The sequence below is a fragment of the Gallus gallus genome, chromosome 2 (genome assembly GCF_016699485.2).
Source record: "Gallus gallus isolate bGalGal1 chromosome 2, bGalGal1.mat.broiler.GRCg7b, whole genome shotgun sequence".
NCBI lineage: Eukaryota > Metazoa > Chordata > Aves > Galliformes > Phasianidae > Gallus > Gallus gallus.
Window position 1 is genome coordinate 64407306 of NC_052533.1, and position 17475 is coordinate 64424780.

Genomic DNA, 17475 nt, shown 5'->3' on the forward strand with positions numbered 1-17475 from the left:
TTGTCCAAGTACTTCAATGGTTTCATACAACTTTATTTTCCCGATTCTTTACTAAAAAGTGCTAATAAAATAATGATTTTTTAAAAAATTAAAAAACATCAGTGACAAGGAAAGGTTAAATCAGAGCTACATAACACACAGCTACACATGTATAGATAACACGTATTTAACTACAATTTAAGACATGCTACTGCCCACCACTCAAACACCTGTGTATGAATTTTTCTCCAAATGTTTATACTGCACTGCTTTTCCATAAACTTCCACTGATTCTTCTCCAAGCTGTTATGAGAAGTACACTTTCTTTAAAAGAAAAAAGACTGCTCCTTGGAGGGGAAAAGGTCAGGAGGAAGACCTGAAACAGGCTCAACACTTCTGACATTCTGACACTCACATACCTCCTTCACAGCCAGCATGCCTTCTGAAAAACGCAGAAGCAACATCTTTTCTGATCCACAACTTGGGGCTATGACTTGTTTTATTTCAGTTCTATTCCCAAATTTGGGCAATCCTAAGTTTCTTAGGTACAGCAAACTAGCATTAAGACAATCAAAGGCGCTGGAAATACAGCCATGCTACAGCTGGTAAGGAGTACAGAGCAACACTGGGTCAACATGTCAACAATGTTATCGCCTTTGAAGTAGCTGGTGTTTGAGCTCTGCACTAGGACAGATTATATCCGCTCTGAATCCAACAAATGACACACAGTTTCACTCAAAATGGTTCCCTATGGTTACAGCTGGGGCTTGTAACCAAAACACAAGTTTTGCAGAAGCTACTAGCAGAGAATGTAAAGCAGACTGTTGTTGAGAGCGTTATTTGCACTCGGAGTTCTTCACGTCTCCCCATGCTGTCTTTGCCCTCCCATCGAGGAAAAGGACATGTGCCTACTCATTAAAAAAACATCCTGCAATTAGAACTGACTTCTGACAAAATCCTGAAACAACCCCCTCCCTGTCCTGTCCCTAACAAACTCCCATTGTTGTTCTTATTATCACTACATAAACTTCCACAGACCTTTTTTATTCCCTGAAAATGAAGAGATAACCAAGTCACTCACAGAACAATTGGACTCATAGTCTCTGAGTGGTGAAAGAAACAAGTGTGAAGTATATGTACCACTGCCTGTGTTATCATGGTACCCAAAAGGCTGAGGCATAAATATTATGCGCTGGAGGTTTAATCTGTTTTATCTCCCCTGTCAATTCACTTGCATCCTACCTTTATAATTATTGCCAGCATAGTGCTGGCATTCCATTAAATAGAGAACCGCAGTCTTTTACAAAGCGAGTGTTTACTTAAGGAGATCTGCTAAATGTGACAACCGGCTCTGGTGGAGTGAGGGAATGCCGATGCGTAGCGCTCCTCCAGCGTCAGGATTTGCGGCACTCTTCCAGCTCACTTGGCAGTACCTATCCGTGATGCATAGCTTTCATCTCGGGCGAAAACAAAAACACTCAACCACCAAAACCACCGGGGGAAGGAGGGCACTACAGGCTTACAACAGTTACCTCCAGAACTCGCAAGATACTGGAACAAATGCACTTTTAGAGGCGATGAAAAAGCCTGGCGTGAGAGCTAGCAGTGGTTCTGGCACGCTCCTCCTGCTATCTCAGCACATGGACAGCGAGGGCTCACAGGCCCTGCTGCTCTGTGAAGGCATGCAGATCCTCACCCTCTCCTCGGTTGCCCCGAGGCAGCTCTGGGAGTCCCCAGTGTGCCTGACCTCCCTGGGACCAGCAACAAAATCCAATGGCTGTGTCTCCTCATGTTTGACAGGGCAGAGGAAGCTACTGCTGACAGGACTGCAAGGCCACAAGCAGAGCCAGGGTCTGCTGCCTTACCCCTGGGATTTGGGCTAAGCAAGCCATAGAACCATAGCATGGTTTGGGTTAGAAGGGATCTTAAAGCCCATTCAGTTCCAGTCCCCTGCCATGGGCAACGCTGCCCCTCACCAGCTCAGGCAGCCCAGAGCCCCATCCAATCTGGCCTTGAGTGCCTCCAGTGATGGGCACCCACAGCTTCTCTGGGCAGCCCATGCCAGCGCATCACATGTCTCACACGTCTCACACTCCCCTACCCTCTCACATCCACCAGCTGTGTGACGGACCCATTTTAAGCACTGGTTTATTTGGGTCTCCTACCAAAAGCTGTGCTTGAAACAAAACCTTTCAGGGCAGAGACCCGTGTGAAAGTCCTTCATGGCACACCTGTATCAACTGTTACGCCCCAGGAGAGTAAAAATCTGCAATGTAAAAATAGTGTTTTCATGCAAAAGGAACCTCCCTCCCTCCTCCCCTAAAACAAAACTCCTAATAAGAGGCGTTATGTCCCTTCTCTCTTTTATAATGCATAGAATGAAGCAATCCCCTGCATTTTTTTTCTCAAGCAATAACAAAAATCTGGAAAAGGATTAAGCTCTTTTCCCATTTGGTCAAGCCCAAGCTCCTGGCTGAATAAAGAAACACCCGGGTAAGTCGGGCCTGTCAGGGAATGTCAATGCGCTGCCTCAGCTCAGCGCCTCCAGTGGGGCTGCAGCTTTCAAGACACAGCCCATTCACACATTTTTTTTTCTCCTGTGTGTTATTAAATTACCTTCCCAGCCTCTCAAGCACTAAGGGAGCCCAGGTTTCTTGGGTTTGAATACAGTGAGTGCGGCTGATGTAGCCGCGTACATTGGATGTGTACCACCACCAAGGAAAACTCAGGGGTACGGAGCTTCAAAATTAGTTAAGGCAATCATTGCACGGTGCTAACTAACACGTGTGTTAATTTAGAATGGAGCACTCTGCCATGTGGAATAAGGCATTAACTGGCAGTCTTGATTGTTTTTTATTAAGGAAATTGATTTGCCCATTTTGACATCAGTACTATTTTCCATCTTTAAGCAATGGCAATACTTACAATGCTTCTAAATTCAGAAACACAGTAAGAAGCAAAAGAGAAAGAGACCTCACGTAATGCAAACATCTTTTCATCTTGCTTAAAATTTCTTTTTAAAAATGCAACATTAATCTAGAAAGTCCAAAAAGACCAGCATATCAAATGAGGCAGCTGAGCCATGTGGTAATACTTTGCTCGTGATGAGCTTGAAGACAAAACAAAACAAACCCTCTCTCCTTACAGTTTCACAAGTCTGTCCCAGCGTAGTGCCAAGTCAAACAGGGATGATGTGACTGCAGAGAGCAGAGATGGGAACAGATTCTGAGCAGAACAGGCAGAGCAATAGCTCAACACCTGAGCACAGATAAAAGCACTGCGCTTGCAAGCTAAGTTTCCAGATGTAGCAAATAAAAGCTGCTGTGTTATCACATGGTTGCTGGTCATGGCCACTCCTCTCCATTTTTCTGTAAATATGATTATAGAACAGAGAGAAGAAAGCCATTTGGTTCTAAAAAGAAATTCATTGTAAGCAAAAATGGAAAAAGTGCTGTTAGCAACTTAGACTGCTTTACACTGAGCACCCTTCTCAGTAGTCTTTATGTAATGGAGTCACTCGTATCTGTATAAAGCCAGTTCAGCACTAGAGCTCTGGCTTGCTGGCAGAGGTGCACAGAACAAGTGGGTGAGAAAACAGAACTGCTAAAACACAAAAGCAGAACCCTAATGTACCCATGCTATGACAGTACAAAAACCAGGCTGACCTCAGAGCTCAATCCACCTATCACACCAGGTGAGTTTGTTTAATTATTACTAAGGAACTCTGAGGAGAAGGACCTGGGTGTCCTGGTGGACAACAGGTTGACCATGAGCCAAGAAAGCCAATGGTATCCTGGGGTGTATTAAATAGAGCGTGGTCAGCAGGTCGAGGGAGGTAATCCTCCCCCTTGACTCTGACCTGGTGAGGCCACATCTGGAGTACTGTGCCCAGCTCTGGGCTCCTCAGTCCCAGAAAGACAGGATATTTTATGAGAGAGTCCAGTGGAGCGCTACAAAGATGATGAGGGGTCTGGAGCATCTCCCTTATAAGGAAAGGCTGAGAGACCTGGGGCTGTTCGGCCTGGAGGAGAGAAGGCTGAGAGGGGATCTCATCACTGTTTATAAATACCTAAAGTACGGGAGCCAAATGGATGAGACCAGGCTCTTTTCAGTGCTGTGCAGCGACAGGACCAGGATCAGCAGGCAAAAGCTGCAACACAGGAAGTTCCATACAAATATGAGAAAGAACTTCTTTGCTTTGAGGGTGACAGAGCACTGGAACAGGCTGCCCAGAGAGGCCGTGGGGTCTTTTCTAGAGGTATTCAAGACTCGCGTGGATGTCTTCCTGTGTGACCTACTGTAGGGAACCTGCTTTAGCCAGGGCTTGGACTGGATGACCTCCGTAGGTCCCTTCCACCTCCCATGACTGTGTGACATGACACCATTGCACTTACAAGATATCTATGTAAAAACACAGCCTTAAAAAGCTTTATATTACAATAAGATGACATTCATGAAATCCATAATGCTAGTAGTTGGAATATAAAAGCATTTTAATATGCCTTAAGAAGGAGTCATTCTTTTGTACAAGAGACAAGGCAGGATTTACTACACTCATGACAAAAAGCACCTATGCAAGAAAAGTTTACAGGAGTAATGCTTGCTGCCTTGCATTACACACTGTCTCACATTGGCGTGGATCTCCTTATGAGCAAAGAAAATTCAATCCTAATCTAAAAATCGGAACAACCAGGCACCAGAGCAGGATGGGCACTTGCTTCCAGCTGACTTCTATGTGCTCCACAGATGGGAGCAGCTCCCTAGCCTAGGCCCTGTTTGCATGTAAAAGACAAGAACAAGGGGATGGAGAAACGATCATTTTAAACAGAAGGACATTCAACCCCTCTGAAGTAAAGATAGCCAGTTGCAGGAGTACTCCCCTTCAGAAAAGGATTTCTCAATCTCTCTCTCACTTTGTTTGGGGCAAGGCAAAGGGAGGGAGATGACAGAGAGCAAATTGGTTTCTGCTCCTGTGTAACCCCGCCCAAGACCAGATACTCATCTCTTTTTGGATGAAAAACCCTTTCTGGCCTCCACACCCAGGGCCTTGGGAAATAACATCCAACAGCTGCACTAATCTCCCCCATTTGCTGCAGATGAGTGATGGAAAAGCGGCAGTACTGCGGGTGCTGCTCCTGCCTTCCCTGGGGATCCCTGCAGGTCCCCTGGGCATCACAGAGGATTCTGTGGCTTTCCCATCTCCCCCTAATCGAGCACCTCCTCCTTCTGCCAGCACTGAACAGAGGCAAACCTCACTGGAGCCCAGTCTCTGCTGAGGATCAGCACTGAGAATGCAAGGTACGCAGGGAGGCTGGGGAGATGCACAGGGGACCACAGCTTCAGTGGGACTGTAGCTTTTCCTCTCTCCTGCCTCCCCACTGAGGGTCCCACTTTGTTGCCAGTGTGCCCTCTCTGTCATCCTTGGCTGTAGCCAAGGCTGAAGCTGCCCTACCAAACCTATTTATAGGGAGATGCACAACGCCATGTGCATTCCTGCAGCCATACTTTGGTCCAGGCAGGGAAAGTAGCACGCAGGGTTGATACAAGCCAGGGTGCTGCTGTGCTTCAGAAACGTGTCAGTGCGCTGCAGAGCCAGCACCAGTCCTGGTGTGTTGTAACTCTTGCTGTCAGAGCCCCTCGAGTGAAGCTGACCAACACATGGCTCAATGGCACAAGCCATTCTTGGCACAAACCTCCACCTGCAGCATTTTTTTTTGCTTTACCTCCTTCGTTTTTAAGCAATGAAAATCAGAAAAGAGCTCCTTTTCTTAACACTGTAATGAACTGCATGTACTAGCAACAACTCAACAAGTTGTTGTTGTGTACTACTACTCTGCATGTACTAGACTCAACTCAACAACTCAAGTGCTGTGTTTTAGTATCTCGGCCCCAGCGGAAGAGGAGCTCACTCTACCACTTATTTCAACAGAATAAGCATATAGCCAAGAATAAAGAAAGGGAAATTGGAGATGTCCCACAGATCCTTACACAAAGTAGTTCATTTTTTCATAATGACCCTTCCATTTAGTAAATGGTGAAAGCTTTAAAAACCAGAAGTGTCAAGAAAGTAGCTGGACAGAATCACAGAGTGAGGGCTGAAGATGGACATACAGAACAATGAAGGGTGCACAAACAGGGCAGGTGTACCTGGAAAAAGGAAGCCTGCACAGTGCAGTCCTTTGCAGCTACCGAAATTCCAGGCTGCACGGCCATCCAGAATTAAAGTTATTTGTACTCACAAACTCAAATGGGCCTTCTGGTATTCTTTTGGGGGGAAAGAAAAGGGGAGTTCTTCCTGCCTGCTAACATGTTTCTCAAAACCAAACAGTAAGACCTGTAAGTGCCTATCAAGTTTTCTTGAAGGAAAAGAAAAAGAAAACTAACACCTTTCACCAAGTAACATAAGAAGAAACACATCTACAGGCACACATCTATCCTACAGCCACCTACTGATGACAGAAGAGTACACAAATAGGTGCAGCCCAATCTGGATGGAACACACTTGCCCTTATCTGCATTCACAGGTAAGCTATGCTCAGCACGCAGACATGGCTGTTAACACAAGCAGCAGCAGCCAGTACTTTGACAGACCGTGTGTATAAACATACCCTGGACACCGGGATCAGACAGGCATGCTAATAACCCATTTTGGCTGAGCCCTCTTTCCCTCCTCTATTCCCTTTTACGAGAAGCTTTCCCCTGCAGTCGGGCTTTGCATTTTACCCACTTTCTATTTCGGTACCCGAGCTGAGATATTCAGTGCCATGTGACACGCCACACAGCTCCGCGTGAGAGCCTCCCTCCCTGTGTCCATTCACTATCTGGTATTTTTACCCGCCTGCTCCTGACTCCCAGCCTTCTCGCACAATGAGCTCCCTGGTGTGAGCTGACCACTTCTAGGATGGAGTTGATTTGTGCAGCTCTTCTGATGTTTCCCATCTCTCTTTTCTGAACAGAAACTTCAGAAAGTACTTAAAACGCAGTTCTGGTTTGCTTTTGCAAGTCAGCATAGAGACAGATGCTCAGTCCACTGATTTTACTTCCCTATTTTATTGGCTTAATAAAAGATGCAATCCAGCTTTCTTGCATGCCCTCTCCTTTGCCTTATGGGCACTGAGAGCTGTATTGCACCACAGCATATTTTCGGTCCCAGCATTTACCAGAGCTGGCTCATGGAATTGCTCCTACACTGAACATGCTATCAACTGTGATCAGGATTCAGTTCCCAGTTTGTATTAGCCAAACACCAAGCAAGCAGCTGAGCACACAGAACAGGGGAGTCGGCCCAATCGGCAGTGCCATACAACTAACTGACCCTTGTGCATCTCTACTCTGTCAGTACTTGGTAACTCTAGCAGTTGACCCTAGAGCAATGACTAAGAAGGGAAGCATCAGGGCGAGAGTGTGCCAAAACCAAAGGTCACAGAGTCCACGAGCATGCCTGTGCTGGAATGCCTTCTCTCTCTCCCCATACTCAACAGTCGTGTAGGATACAACAACCTCAGCATTATCCACCTGCACTGAAAGAAGATGAGTTTCCCATTTTGAAACGCTGACAAGAAAGGAGGCTTATCTATATGCACACCAAAGGCTGTGACAGAGGTAGAAAAGTAGAACAACAGTTCACAATGCTACAAGAAGACTACTGGTTGCTTCCAGTAAAAGTGATGTCAGCTGCTAGGAAGAAACTTACTCTCCCCACCACAGATCTGCAGTAGTGGCACACAGGCAATAAAAAATAGCATACAACATTTGCTTTTCAAACACATTCACTCTCCTAATTTTGCAATGTCTGTAGCACCCTCTTCCTACGAAATGCTGACCGTGTGTAGAAAGCAGCACGCTTCACAAAAATTAAGTCAGCAGGATTATTCCTTACTATATAAGGAGAGAAAGTAAATTCCTGAACTTGCTTTAGTAGGCATTGGCAGAAACGGGAATGAAACTTAAGGGGCTTTTTCTGGTGTTTTTTTTTTTTTCTTTTACATCCTGTACAATGTACTTTCACTCCGTCACACTGCTGCTCCGAGCACAACTTTCTCTTGCAGTAGTCTTTTCTACTGGTGGCAATGACTGAAGTAATCTCAGTACACTTAAAAATTAATCATTTTGTTTTCCTGGTTATTTTATCTCCCCAAAACCAATGTAGAAAACTGTTGTGAAGAACAGTAACTGGGCAACAAACGTAGTATTTTAAGTAGCTGGAATAGTTTTGACTCAAAATCCACTTGATTTTGACTTAGCTTAACATATACTGCTCACGTACGTGAGCTGAAGTAACTAACACAGAGATTAAGGTCTAGGTACCCTGCAGCATCTCACTACTCAACACCATGCACCGAAGAATGGCAGTGTGTTGGCAGAGGGGGGAGTCCGGTGAGCAGACTGACTGAACCACAAACTGTGAAACAGTTCACCCATACAGTCCAGGGGCTCATTCTTACAGCATTTAAACTGCACAGTTTCCTTGTGAGTGAAGCCATGTCACACCAAGACACAACAGCAGCATTTCCTACCCAGGAGCTTTTTCAGAAACACAAGCTCGGGTTACCCTGGCAAAACTGGAGGTGGATGACAACAAACACCAATGGTCAGAGTGTCCTGACATTTTTCGTTCCAGGTCCTGAGCATTTCTGTTGCTAGGTCTTTTACTGCTCTAGCTGTTCAGAACAGCAGCTTTCCGTGATGGTTTTCAACCTCTAGCCCACCTAACATTACAAGTTTCAGCAAAACGTGGGTAAACTGCTTTGAAGAACGAGGTAGACAGTGAATGGCACTCGGTTTTCTTCCTTTCTTTGGCTCCTTCGAAGTTTTACAGAAGCACATTATCCTGGGGCAAGAGAACTGCTTTTGCTGTCCTAGTGAAAATATGCCTGGGATTTGGCAAGTTACAAAGCTTAATATATTATATCACTGTTTGGACACGCACTGTAAAAGGTCAGAAAACTTCATCTAGCCTGAATCCATTCACGGACACAGGCATCTACAGGTACTGGTCTCTAGGTCAGTTCGGGGCCTGAAGGAGACAGTGCATTTCACACCCTGTAACGCCTTTTTTTTTTTCTCCTATCCACTCAGCTCCTATAAAAACCCTTAGGAAAAAAAACCAAAAAAACAACTCCTGTAACTGAAAGCAGTGACACGCTGAACCAAATGTGATCAAAAAGTGCACGTTGCACTCATAAAGATACTGGCTTTTACCATGTTTCAAGCTGTACAAGCTGTCCTTGCTGAGGACTAATGCCTCTATGAAAGGTTGGTAGCTGCCACGTTATTACCACCTCCCTCCTCCTCTCCTCAGAAAGATGCGGGGCCACAAGAAGCAGAATAAACGTCTTGCTGCTGCTGGGAGAAAGGAGACTAAAAAGCCTTAGCTGTTGGTACAGAGAGTACTGCAGAAAGCCTTCCTGGAGGAGAGGGAGCGAAAATAAAAAGGGTATGCTCTAGTTACAGAGAAACCCAACAGAGGAATTTTACAGTGCATGTACTTTTTAAAAAGCCACACGTTTTACTTTAAGCCCGTTCCATTGTACTTGCCAAAGGAAAGAAGGGAAACCTCACAGAGCGCCTCAAGAGGCTTCTCCTCAGGAAATCCTCCCATCTCCTCAGCCTGAGCTGCTGCTGCTGCTCAGAGCTGCCTGTCAGGCGACTTTAGAAGCACGTTACCATGTCTGACAGCAACCCTCAGCCACAAAAGTTTCCAGAGGTGTTACGCTCCTCTGTGAGGTTTCTTATTTTCCCTATTGGCTGCGCAGCGTTTCAGCACTCTGCTAATTATATCAAAGCTCAGATACAACCCCCTCCTCCCATCCAAAATAGATGGTGTCTCGAGGCCCTGGCTGCAGGGAAATGGCCGCCGGCTTTAAGTAATCCAGGTAGGGAGGCACGAGGAGGGGGACGGAGGGGCAGAAAGCACGGCTGTGCCCCCTCCCGTAGCTAATGGGGGTGCAGGCAGCAGGCAGCCTCTCTGGGACCATTTCCTGTCGCTAATTAGGGTGCAGGCCCCGGGGCTTCAAAGGGACAGAGCCTGGCCAGGGGGTGATGCGTGCAGGATGCACAGGGCCACAGCCCACTGCGGTGGGACAAAGGGCCCTATTCTGGCTCCCCACAGCAGGACAGTTCTTACCGTAATTGGAAGACAAAGATGTCCAATCTGGGATTTTACATAACCGGGAGAGACTCTCCCAAGCGGGAGCCTCTCTCACACAATCGGTGGATTAAGCATTGTTTATTTTGCTGCAAGTAAACAATGAGGTGCTCCCAGCTCTCCTGGCCCTGCATGAAAAAGTGCTCCTCGGGAGGACAAGGCTTTTCATCCGGCTTTGAACAGCTAACCCTGAGATTTTAAGTTGCTCATTTGACAGTATCTGGAAGGGCAAAGGCCCACCCGGTGACTGTGCTGCTCTCAGGCAGACCCAGGGACTGCCAGACAGCCCCACCTCTGCCGCTCCTTAATGGGGGGACAGGACAGGCAGATGCTGGGGAGAGAGAGGCTGTACTTACCTAACAGCACGGCCACGGCCTGTCTGCCCCACGGTTTACAAAGAGAGGCATGTTGAGGCTGACAGAGCATCACTTATTTCTTGGTTGTGACAAAACAGTCTGCGCAGGGCTGCCCACAGCAGTAGCTGCAAACCAACTGCCAGAGCCAGAGCATCTGGGGCCTGAGGATGCACAACATCTGATACCTGCTGCACAGAAGTCCTGATCAAGTGACTCGAATTTTACAATGCTGGCAATAAAAAGAGACCGAGCGTGCTCTGCTCCCTGCCCTTTGCTTGTAGCACAGCTGCTCTCCTTTTTTGTTTGTTTGAACTTTGTTTAAGTAGAATTCTTCCTCCTAGTCTTCTACAATAAGGAAACACCGGGATTTGATGAATGCCTTCTAACACTTTGCAGTTTGCTCCCCTGCCACAAAACACACCCATGCACACATGCCTCCTGCTCTATTATTCCAGCAGTGTTTTCTCTGCTCTTCAACTCCTTCACTTAAAAAGACACCTCCACACCTCACAAAAGGAATCATTTCAGTCATGTTAATTCAGGGCTGAAAACAGCACACCACAATCGGCACATTTTGTTGAACCCTGCAAACAGTCCTGCAAAACTCTGGGAACCAGGGTGGTGCAGCCCCTGCCTGCCTAGGACTTTAACTCATCTCCTACAGGAAGAAACAGTCACCCGAATAGCAGCCCAGAGTGCTCTGCTTATCAGAGGATTTTCTGCCAGGTTGGGCCAGTGACATCTGACTCGTCTAGATGAGGACAAAAGGTGTATTTTAAGCCAGATAGGTAAGGCAAGTTGCATTCGAATGTGTTAGCTGAGCAGGGAGAACCATGGCTTCCTTGTCTTGCCCTATCTCTACTGACATGTCTTAAGTTGCTAAAGCAAACATTTGATGAAACCCCCTTTGCCATTGTCTAGACAAGCCAGTTAAGACCCAGCACTACCCATAACTCATGCCCACAGAGCATGACAATCGTGCCTTTGATTTAAGGACACATTTTAGCCTGTGTTGCTCAACACAATCATGGGTAGCAAAATCCATGTAAGAAGAATGCTATCCAAAAGCAAATCTGAGAATCCTAGGGAAAGAGCTACAGGAAGAGACACATTAAGAGGGTGCTTGCACAGACAGTGTCCTTCTGCTTTGCAGCAGCAGACTGTAAAGCTGCCAAGCTGGAAGGGTGTCCATTCAATTGCCTTTTATCCATCACTTGAAGCCAGAGAACCCTCCTGTCCACTCAGCTTCACAGCACATAGCCTAGCAAACATGTATCTTTGTAGAAACTTTGAAGCGAGGCTAATATTGGGTCAAGCCTAGGAACACAGCCACTTCCTCTGAAGTGTAATGCATATGGCAAAGTCATCTCAGAGGTCTTTTGGTGGGGACAGAGATCAACTGTTTCAATTCTGCTCTGTAATGAGAATTTACTTGATTTACTTCAGAAGCAGCAAACTCCAATTAAGTAACTATCATTTGCTGGACTACGTTTAAGAAAGAGCTTTCCAAATCCCCTCCACATTAATTACAACATCTTAAAAAAAATTAAAAAAAAGTTCTACACATGTTCATCAATGTTTTCTAATGAAATAAACAAATAAATAAATAATGAACCCCATTCTATTAAGACAATGTCTTCAGTACAGAATGTTAACACTCCAAAATGTCAAATTCTGCAACCTTCTGAAAAGATCACTTGAGAGTCCAATGTCCTAAATAAGCCTGAAGTGCTGACAGGTTTTTGCTAATGGACAACCTGCTTTTGTAAAATAGCAGCTTTTCTACATGTTTAGGGTCTACAGACTTGGAATATCTCTTTTGCATCTTCATGTTATCTGTCTCTAGTTTTTTTCTATCAAAAAACAATCAAACAGGAAATAAAGAAGTAACAGAAATCTCAGGAGCAATTACTTGAATCAAAACACAAACCCCAAGCACCCTCCCAAACAATTAATAGCTAATTTTTTCCTTGTTAAGAGATGCTGATTTAAGCCAAAACCCAAAACATTCCCTAACCTCAATAGGCAGAAAAGCATAACACGCTTTGCAGAAGGTTTGGAACCAGAAACTCGTCTATCTTCACTCACTCCCACGACAAACAGCAAAACCTCAGGCAGAAGAACCTCATAGGTTGGTACCTGAATGGATTTATCTAGCTTTGCTTCCTGCTTTAAGCATCTTTAGTTTAACTTGTTAAAATTCTGCAACGTTGACCTTTTGCCATTTTACACAACAACTGTGATAAGTTTGGAGGGGAAGAAGGGGTGCTTTAGTTTCTCCCAAAAACATTCCCAGCTATTAACTGGCAAGATTTCTTGTATTTGAAAAAAAGAAAAATCCTTCTAGCACCCTGGTGACAAAAGACGAGGCAGAAAGATTCAAAACCAGTTCAAAATCAGAACGGAGGTCAGTTAATAGCGCAGAGGTCTGAACGACGCTGGGTTTTTCTCCCCTCCCCAGCGGGCTCTCTGAGACCATGTGGCGACCAGAAATGCTCTCAAGTCCTCTTCTTACCTCAGTGAGTTATCTGGATGTGTCTCCATGTGGGACTCCAGCGCATACTTGCAAAAAAAGTCTTTGAAACATACTGGACAATGGTAAGCGTCATCTTCTTTCCTATCCCCTTCACCATACTGACCATCCTCGACAACCTACAGAGGAAGGAAAAAACACCTCACCAGACCGAATTTGAAGCAACAAACCGAACACGCGACCCATTCAAAGTTAAAAAAGAAAAGCAAAGCAGTGAGTTCCATCTGTAACTTTGCTGCAGGTGTCCAGAAATTGCTCATTCTGGCAACACAGAGAGTGTGAGAGGCAGCGCACGTGAGAATACGCATGGCAGAAAGGAGGCTCACCAAGAGATGAAGCACGCAGCCAAGTCACAGATACATCAGTTCTAATGAGAAACTGCGATTTGAACAACTCATAAGCCCGTATGTTTATATACCACTGAACCAGCATTCCTCCTCCTTCAGAGAGCCAGGCGAGCTGTCAGCCTAAATTATTTATGCCACTGAAATACTGCCAACTGCTAGCTCAAGAGGTCCATGGAAAAGCAATGAACTTGTGCATGTTTTCTATAGCCCTCTTCTGATTACAGGGAGGAAAAGCATGCACGGAAACAAGGATACTGAGCTACATGGAGCTGCTACTAGTTTGCCATTTAGAGACTAAGTAGAAAGGGTTGAGGTAATTTTGGCAGCCACCACACGTTTTGGATGAATGACTGAAATGCAATAAAATATTTCATAAACAAAACCCTAATGGAAATGTCTAGCCTTCACATAAATATTTTCTGGTTGCTCTTGCAACTCAAATAATGCAGGATTATGCTACTGCAAAAGGGAAGCATACTATAGATTTTTTTTTTCCTCCAGTCATAACAAAAATGCACTTAAGTTGTTTCTTAAGTAAACACTTTTTTTTTTCCAAGTTCAAATCACCACCCTGCAAGAATACTATAAATTAAACAGGAAATAAAATGGGGAATAAAACAGCAGTAGTGAAAGAATAGTTGGTCATCTTCTCATCCAACATTAGCTAATACATGCAATCAATAGGCATATATGTAATCGACATGCAATATGAGAAATTTAAACAACAAAGAATAACAATAATTCTTTCAATCTCTGAAATTAGAAGTGCATTTTCCATTTCAGACAACACCGCTGGCTACAGAGGAAAAACAGAGGTATCTTAAATCTTACAGGGCTGTAACGAGACCAAATGTTAATATTCCCGTGCTGACTGCATGAGCACAATGGCCAGAAGCATAGGAGGCAGTCAGGAAAGCCTTTTGCTTCACGCCTGGTGACAAACCTTTTTTGCAGGTGTCCTTTCCTCTCTGTCCATCTCAGCATCTTGACTGAACTTCCGCTTTGAAGACAATCGCTTGCGCTTCAGTGGAGATGGGGGAGTTGTGCTCGCCGTGCTGTTTGGATCCTTCTCGTGAATCTTCATGTGCCTGAGCAGGAGGGGGAAGAAGACACCGTCAGTGGGCAAATCGGGGTGGGAAGTCTGCACCAATTTTAATGCCAACACCAATTGCAAGCTTTGCCTTTCAATGATCCCAGCAGAGATCCCGTGAACTGCGCTGCACTCCTGAGAGTGCTGAAATATGGCCAGGACACGACCCACTCATGAGTGTGTGGGGCTGTGGGCCATCGCCTCACTACCGCCTGCACACGCATCCATCCCCCATCACCCCCCGGCCCTTCAAATTTCAACTGCACATCCCCAGGACAAAGACTACTTACTGTCGCAGTGACACTGGAAAGAGGAAAACGAGGCTCCACAAAGCCTGCTTATATTGCTCCTGGCTAGAAGTACCATCAGGATGTTCTCAGCCCAAACCCCAGCAGAGTGACTGAGACACCTAGTGAATTTCTTTGGTTCTTTGGTGCAGCATGTAAACCCAAAGAAGAAAATGGCTGAGGAAGCAACCTTGTGATCGTCCATACGCTTGGCCCACCTGCCTCTCAGCTTGCTACACTGGCAACCGAGCAAGATGCTCCCACCCAGTCCTCTTCAGTTAGATGACACACACTAATTCACCTTTCTTTTTCTGAGTACTCAATGCTTAACTCGTACTTTTTTTAAACCAGATGTAGGGCTTTTTGCTTCAAATTGATAGTAGTCAAGTGCTTTTGATAGGAATCAAACTTAGATTCCTTCATTCCAATATGCAACGGAAATGTTTACTTCTAATAGTTACAACTGGGAGCGCAGGAGAGAAGTGCTTTTTGTACATATGACTTAAAGCAGCACAAGGCAGACTGTGTTAATGGCATCTGGGCCATTCCTTCAGAAGCCACACCAGCTCAGGATGGTACCGTTCCACTTGTCTGCAAGCCATCGTGTTCAAACATGAGAGAATGTCGTAATCCAAATGAGTCTTACATGTCCTCACAGCTGCTTGGGTGTTATGACATAAAATCAATTTTAGTTTTGGATGCCAAGGGCGTGATGCTGCAAGATAACACACTGGACCAAACTGACCCACGGGCAGAGGCCGCCAGATGAGTGTCTCCCAGCACAATACTTTCACAATCCCTGAATCTTTTAAGAAAAGGCAACTACATTACTGTCTCAAACTACAGCCGGCTTCCTGAGGGTGTTACGCAGGAACAGCCTCCATCCAAAGTCCCAAACACAGCAGAACTGCTGCAAGATTAAAATGGCTGTTCAGCTACTGCTTGTGCCATTCACCTACCCCCAGCATTTTGGGGAAGCAAATTCAGCTCCCAGGTAACTCTCATAGGCCACACAAAATGGGACAGATGCTGTGGGCTGCTTATGGTGTAGGATGCTCAAGAAGAGAGCATCTGCACGCAGATGTTCCCAGCAGGCTGGTAAGAGAGAACTGCCTACAATGGTTGCAGATAAACTCGAGAAGCAATGGGAAACAACAGGCCAAAGAGGCAGAATCCAGTTCTGGAGGCAAAACAAGACCCAAAAGGCAGTTTGCTGCTCTCCCCCCCTTTTTTTTTTAAATACATTTCCTTCTTTTTGGTAAAGACTGCCTCCCAGTTCTGATTAAATCTTCCTCTTGCATGTGCCTGTCCGTCCCCCCACCCCAGAGGGAGGCAGACAGACACACGGACTGTATGCTTACCCTGCTGGCAGCTTGGCTGGTATCTAGCCAGTATGAGTTGGCCAGTTACTTTCAGAGAGGGAGAGAACGAAAGCAATCAAGCTAAATCCCATTCAGCCAGAAAACAAACAAACGACAACAAAAATACTGCTATACATAAAGCGTGGGACTTTCTGTTTCTATTTTCAAGTCTCCTCTCTGTCAGAGAGAATTCCTGTTAGTCGATACCCATTGAAAACAGCTTCCTTAGGGCTAAGTTATTTTCCCCTGGTCTTTGTCCATCTGCTTAGCTCTGCCTGTTTTAATGGAGCTGCACCTGTGGGAGAGGGGTGCAATGGCACATCCACAGTGTATGTACCAACAGGAGAAACTGCTGGTAATTGCAGATAACTGCAAGTCCAGCCTGGCACCTCTGCCTGCCTTGACACAATACATGCGAACATGCTGGCTCCTGCAAGTCCCAGAAGCAGTCCAGCCACGTCTGCAATAAAATGACTGCTAATAAGGCAGGGCTTGTTAACATGGGTGCAGCAGTGCAGTGACTGGGCTTAGCTACACCTGGTCTTGAAGCCATCAACCGCCCTCAGCCTGCAGCTTTCCTTCCTGCATACCCATGCACACTTTTGCCATGCCCGGAAAGCACGAGCAGAATCCATACCCACAGCAAGGAATGTGGTAATCCCTTCATGTTTTGGTTTTGCATATTTGAAAGAAGGCAGCTTGAGCTATTGAGCTATAAACAGGAAGACACCCTGACTGCACCTTTGACTTTTACTGCGTAGGTCAGATATCACAGACACCACGATAGCTCTCTGCGTGCCATCATTAGGAAAAAGAAAAATCTGAAGCTAAAGCAGCAGGTTCCAGAGTTCTCGAGGGGAGTTGCAACCTGCCCACGTTACAGTGAGCAGGTTTATTCCTTTGACAGGTTAAGCAAGTTTCACTACATCAAGTCAAGGGTGGAGAGGAAAAAGATTACTAGAGCTACGACCCAAGATAAGCAGGAAGATAAAGCCAAGCAGTACAAAGGATAGACACAATCTTCATCTCTCTCTTTTGCTTTGTAACATGGATGTCATTCTGCCTCAAGAAAACATTTATCACCCAACTTGGGTTGAACTGCAGCAGATGCCAAGTCACATCCATAACCTTTCTGTTAAACGCTCCCTTCACCAAAGCTCCTTTTACTTTAAAAGTTTCCTAACTGAAATTAAAGGTGAGAAGTAATGGAAGGATTTGCGCTGCCTTATCCCTTGTTCTCCTTTATAAGACTTTGCCTTGATTGGACCTTACATCTAACACCAAAAATGTTCAACTTCACTGTTCGGCCTGCCAAGACACAAGGAGAACAGGAACAAAGCTGTGCTTAGAAGTTATTTTCCCACTGTGACTATAA

General features: G+C 45.5%; 1 protein-coding gene across 6 annotated transcripts in view; it reads right to left on the minus strand.

The window, feature by feature from the left end:
• The window catches only part of RREB1 (ras responsive element binding protein 1), a 122862-nt gene that overhangs the window by 27025 nt on the left and 78362 nt on the right, over positions 1-17475 (minus strand). For all 6 annotated transcript variants that reach the window (XM_015275839.4, XM_040675869.2, NM_205049.3 and 3 more), the window contains 2 exons: positions 14306-14450; positions 12998-13134 (listed from right to left, as the gene is read on the minus strand). In XM_015275839.4, the coding sequence (XP_015131325.2) occupies positions 12998-13134; positions 14306-14450 (282 nt within the window). The remainder of the gene's footprint in view (positions 1-12997; positions 13135-14305; positions 14451-17475) is intronic.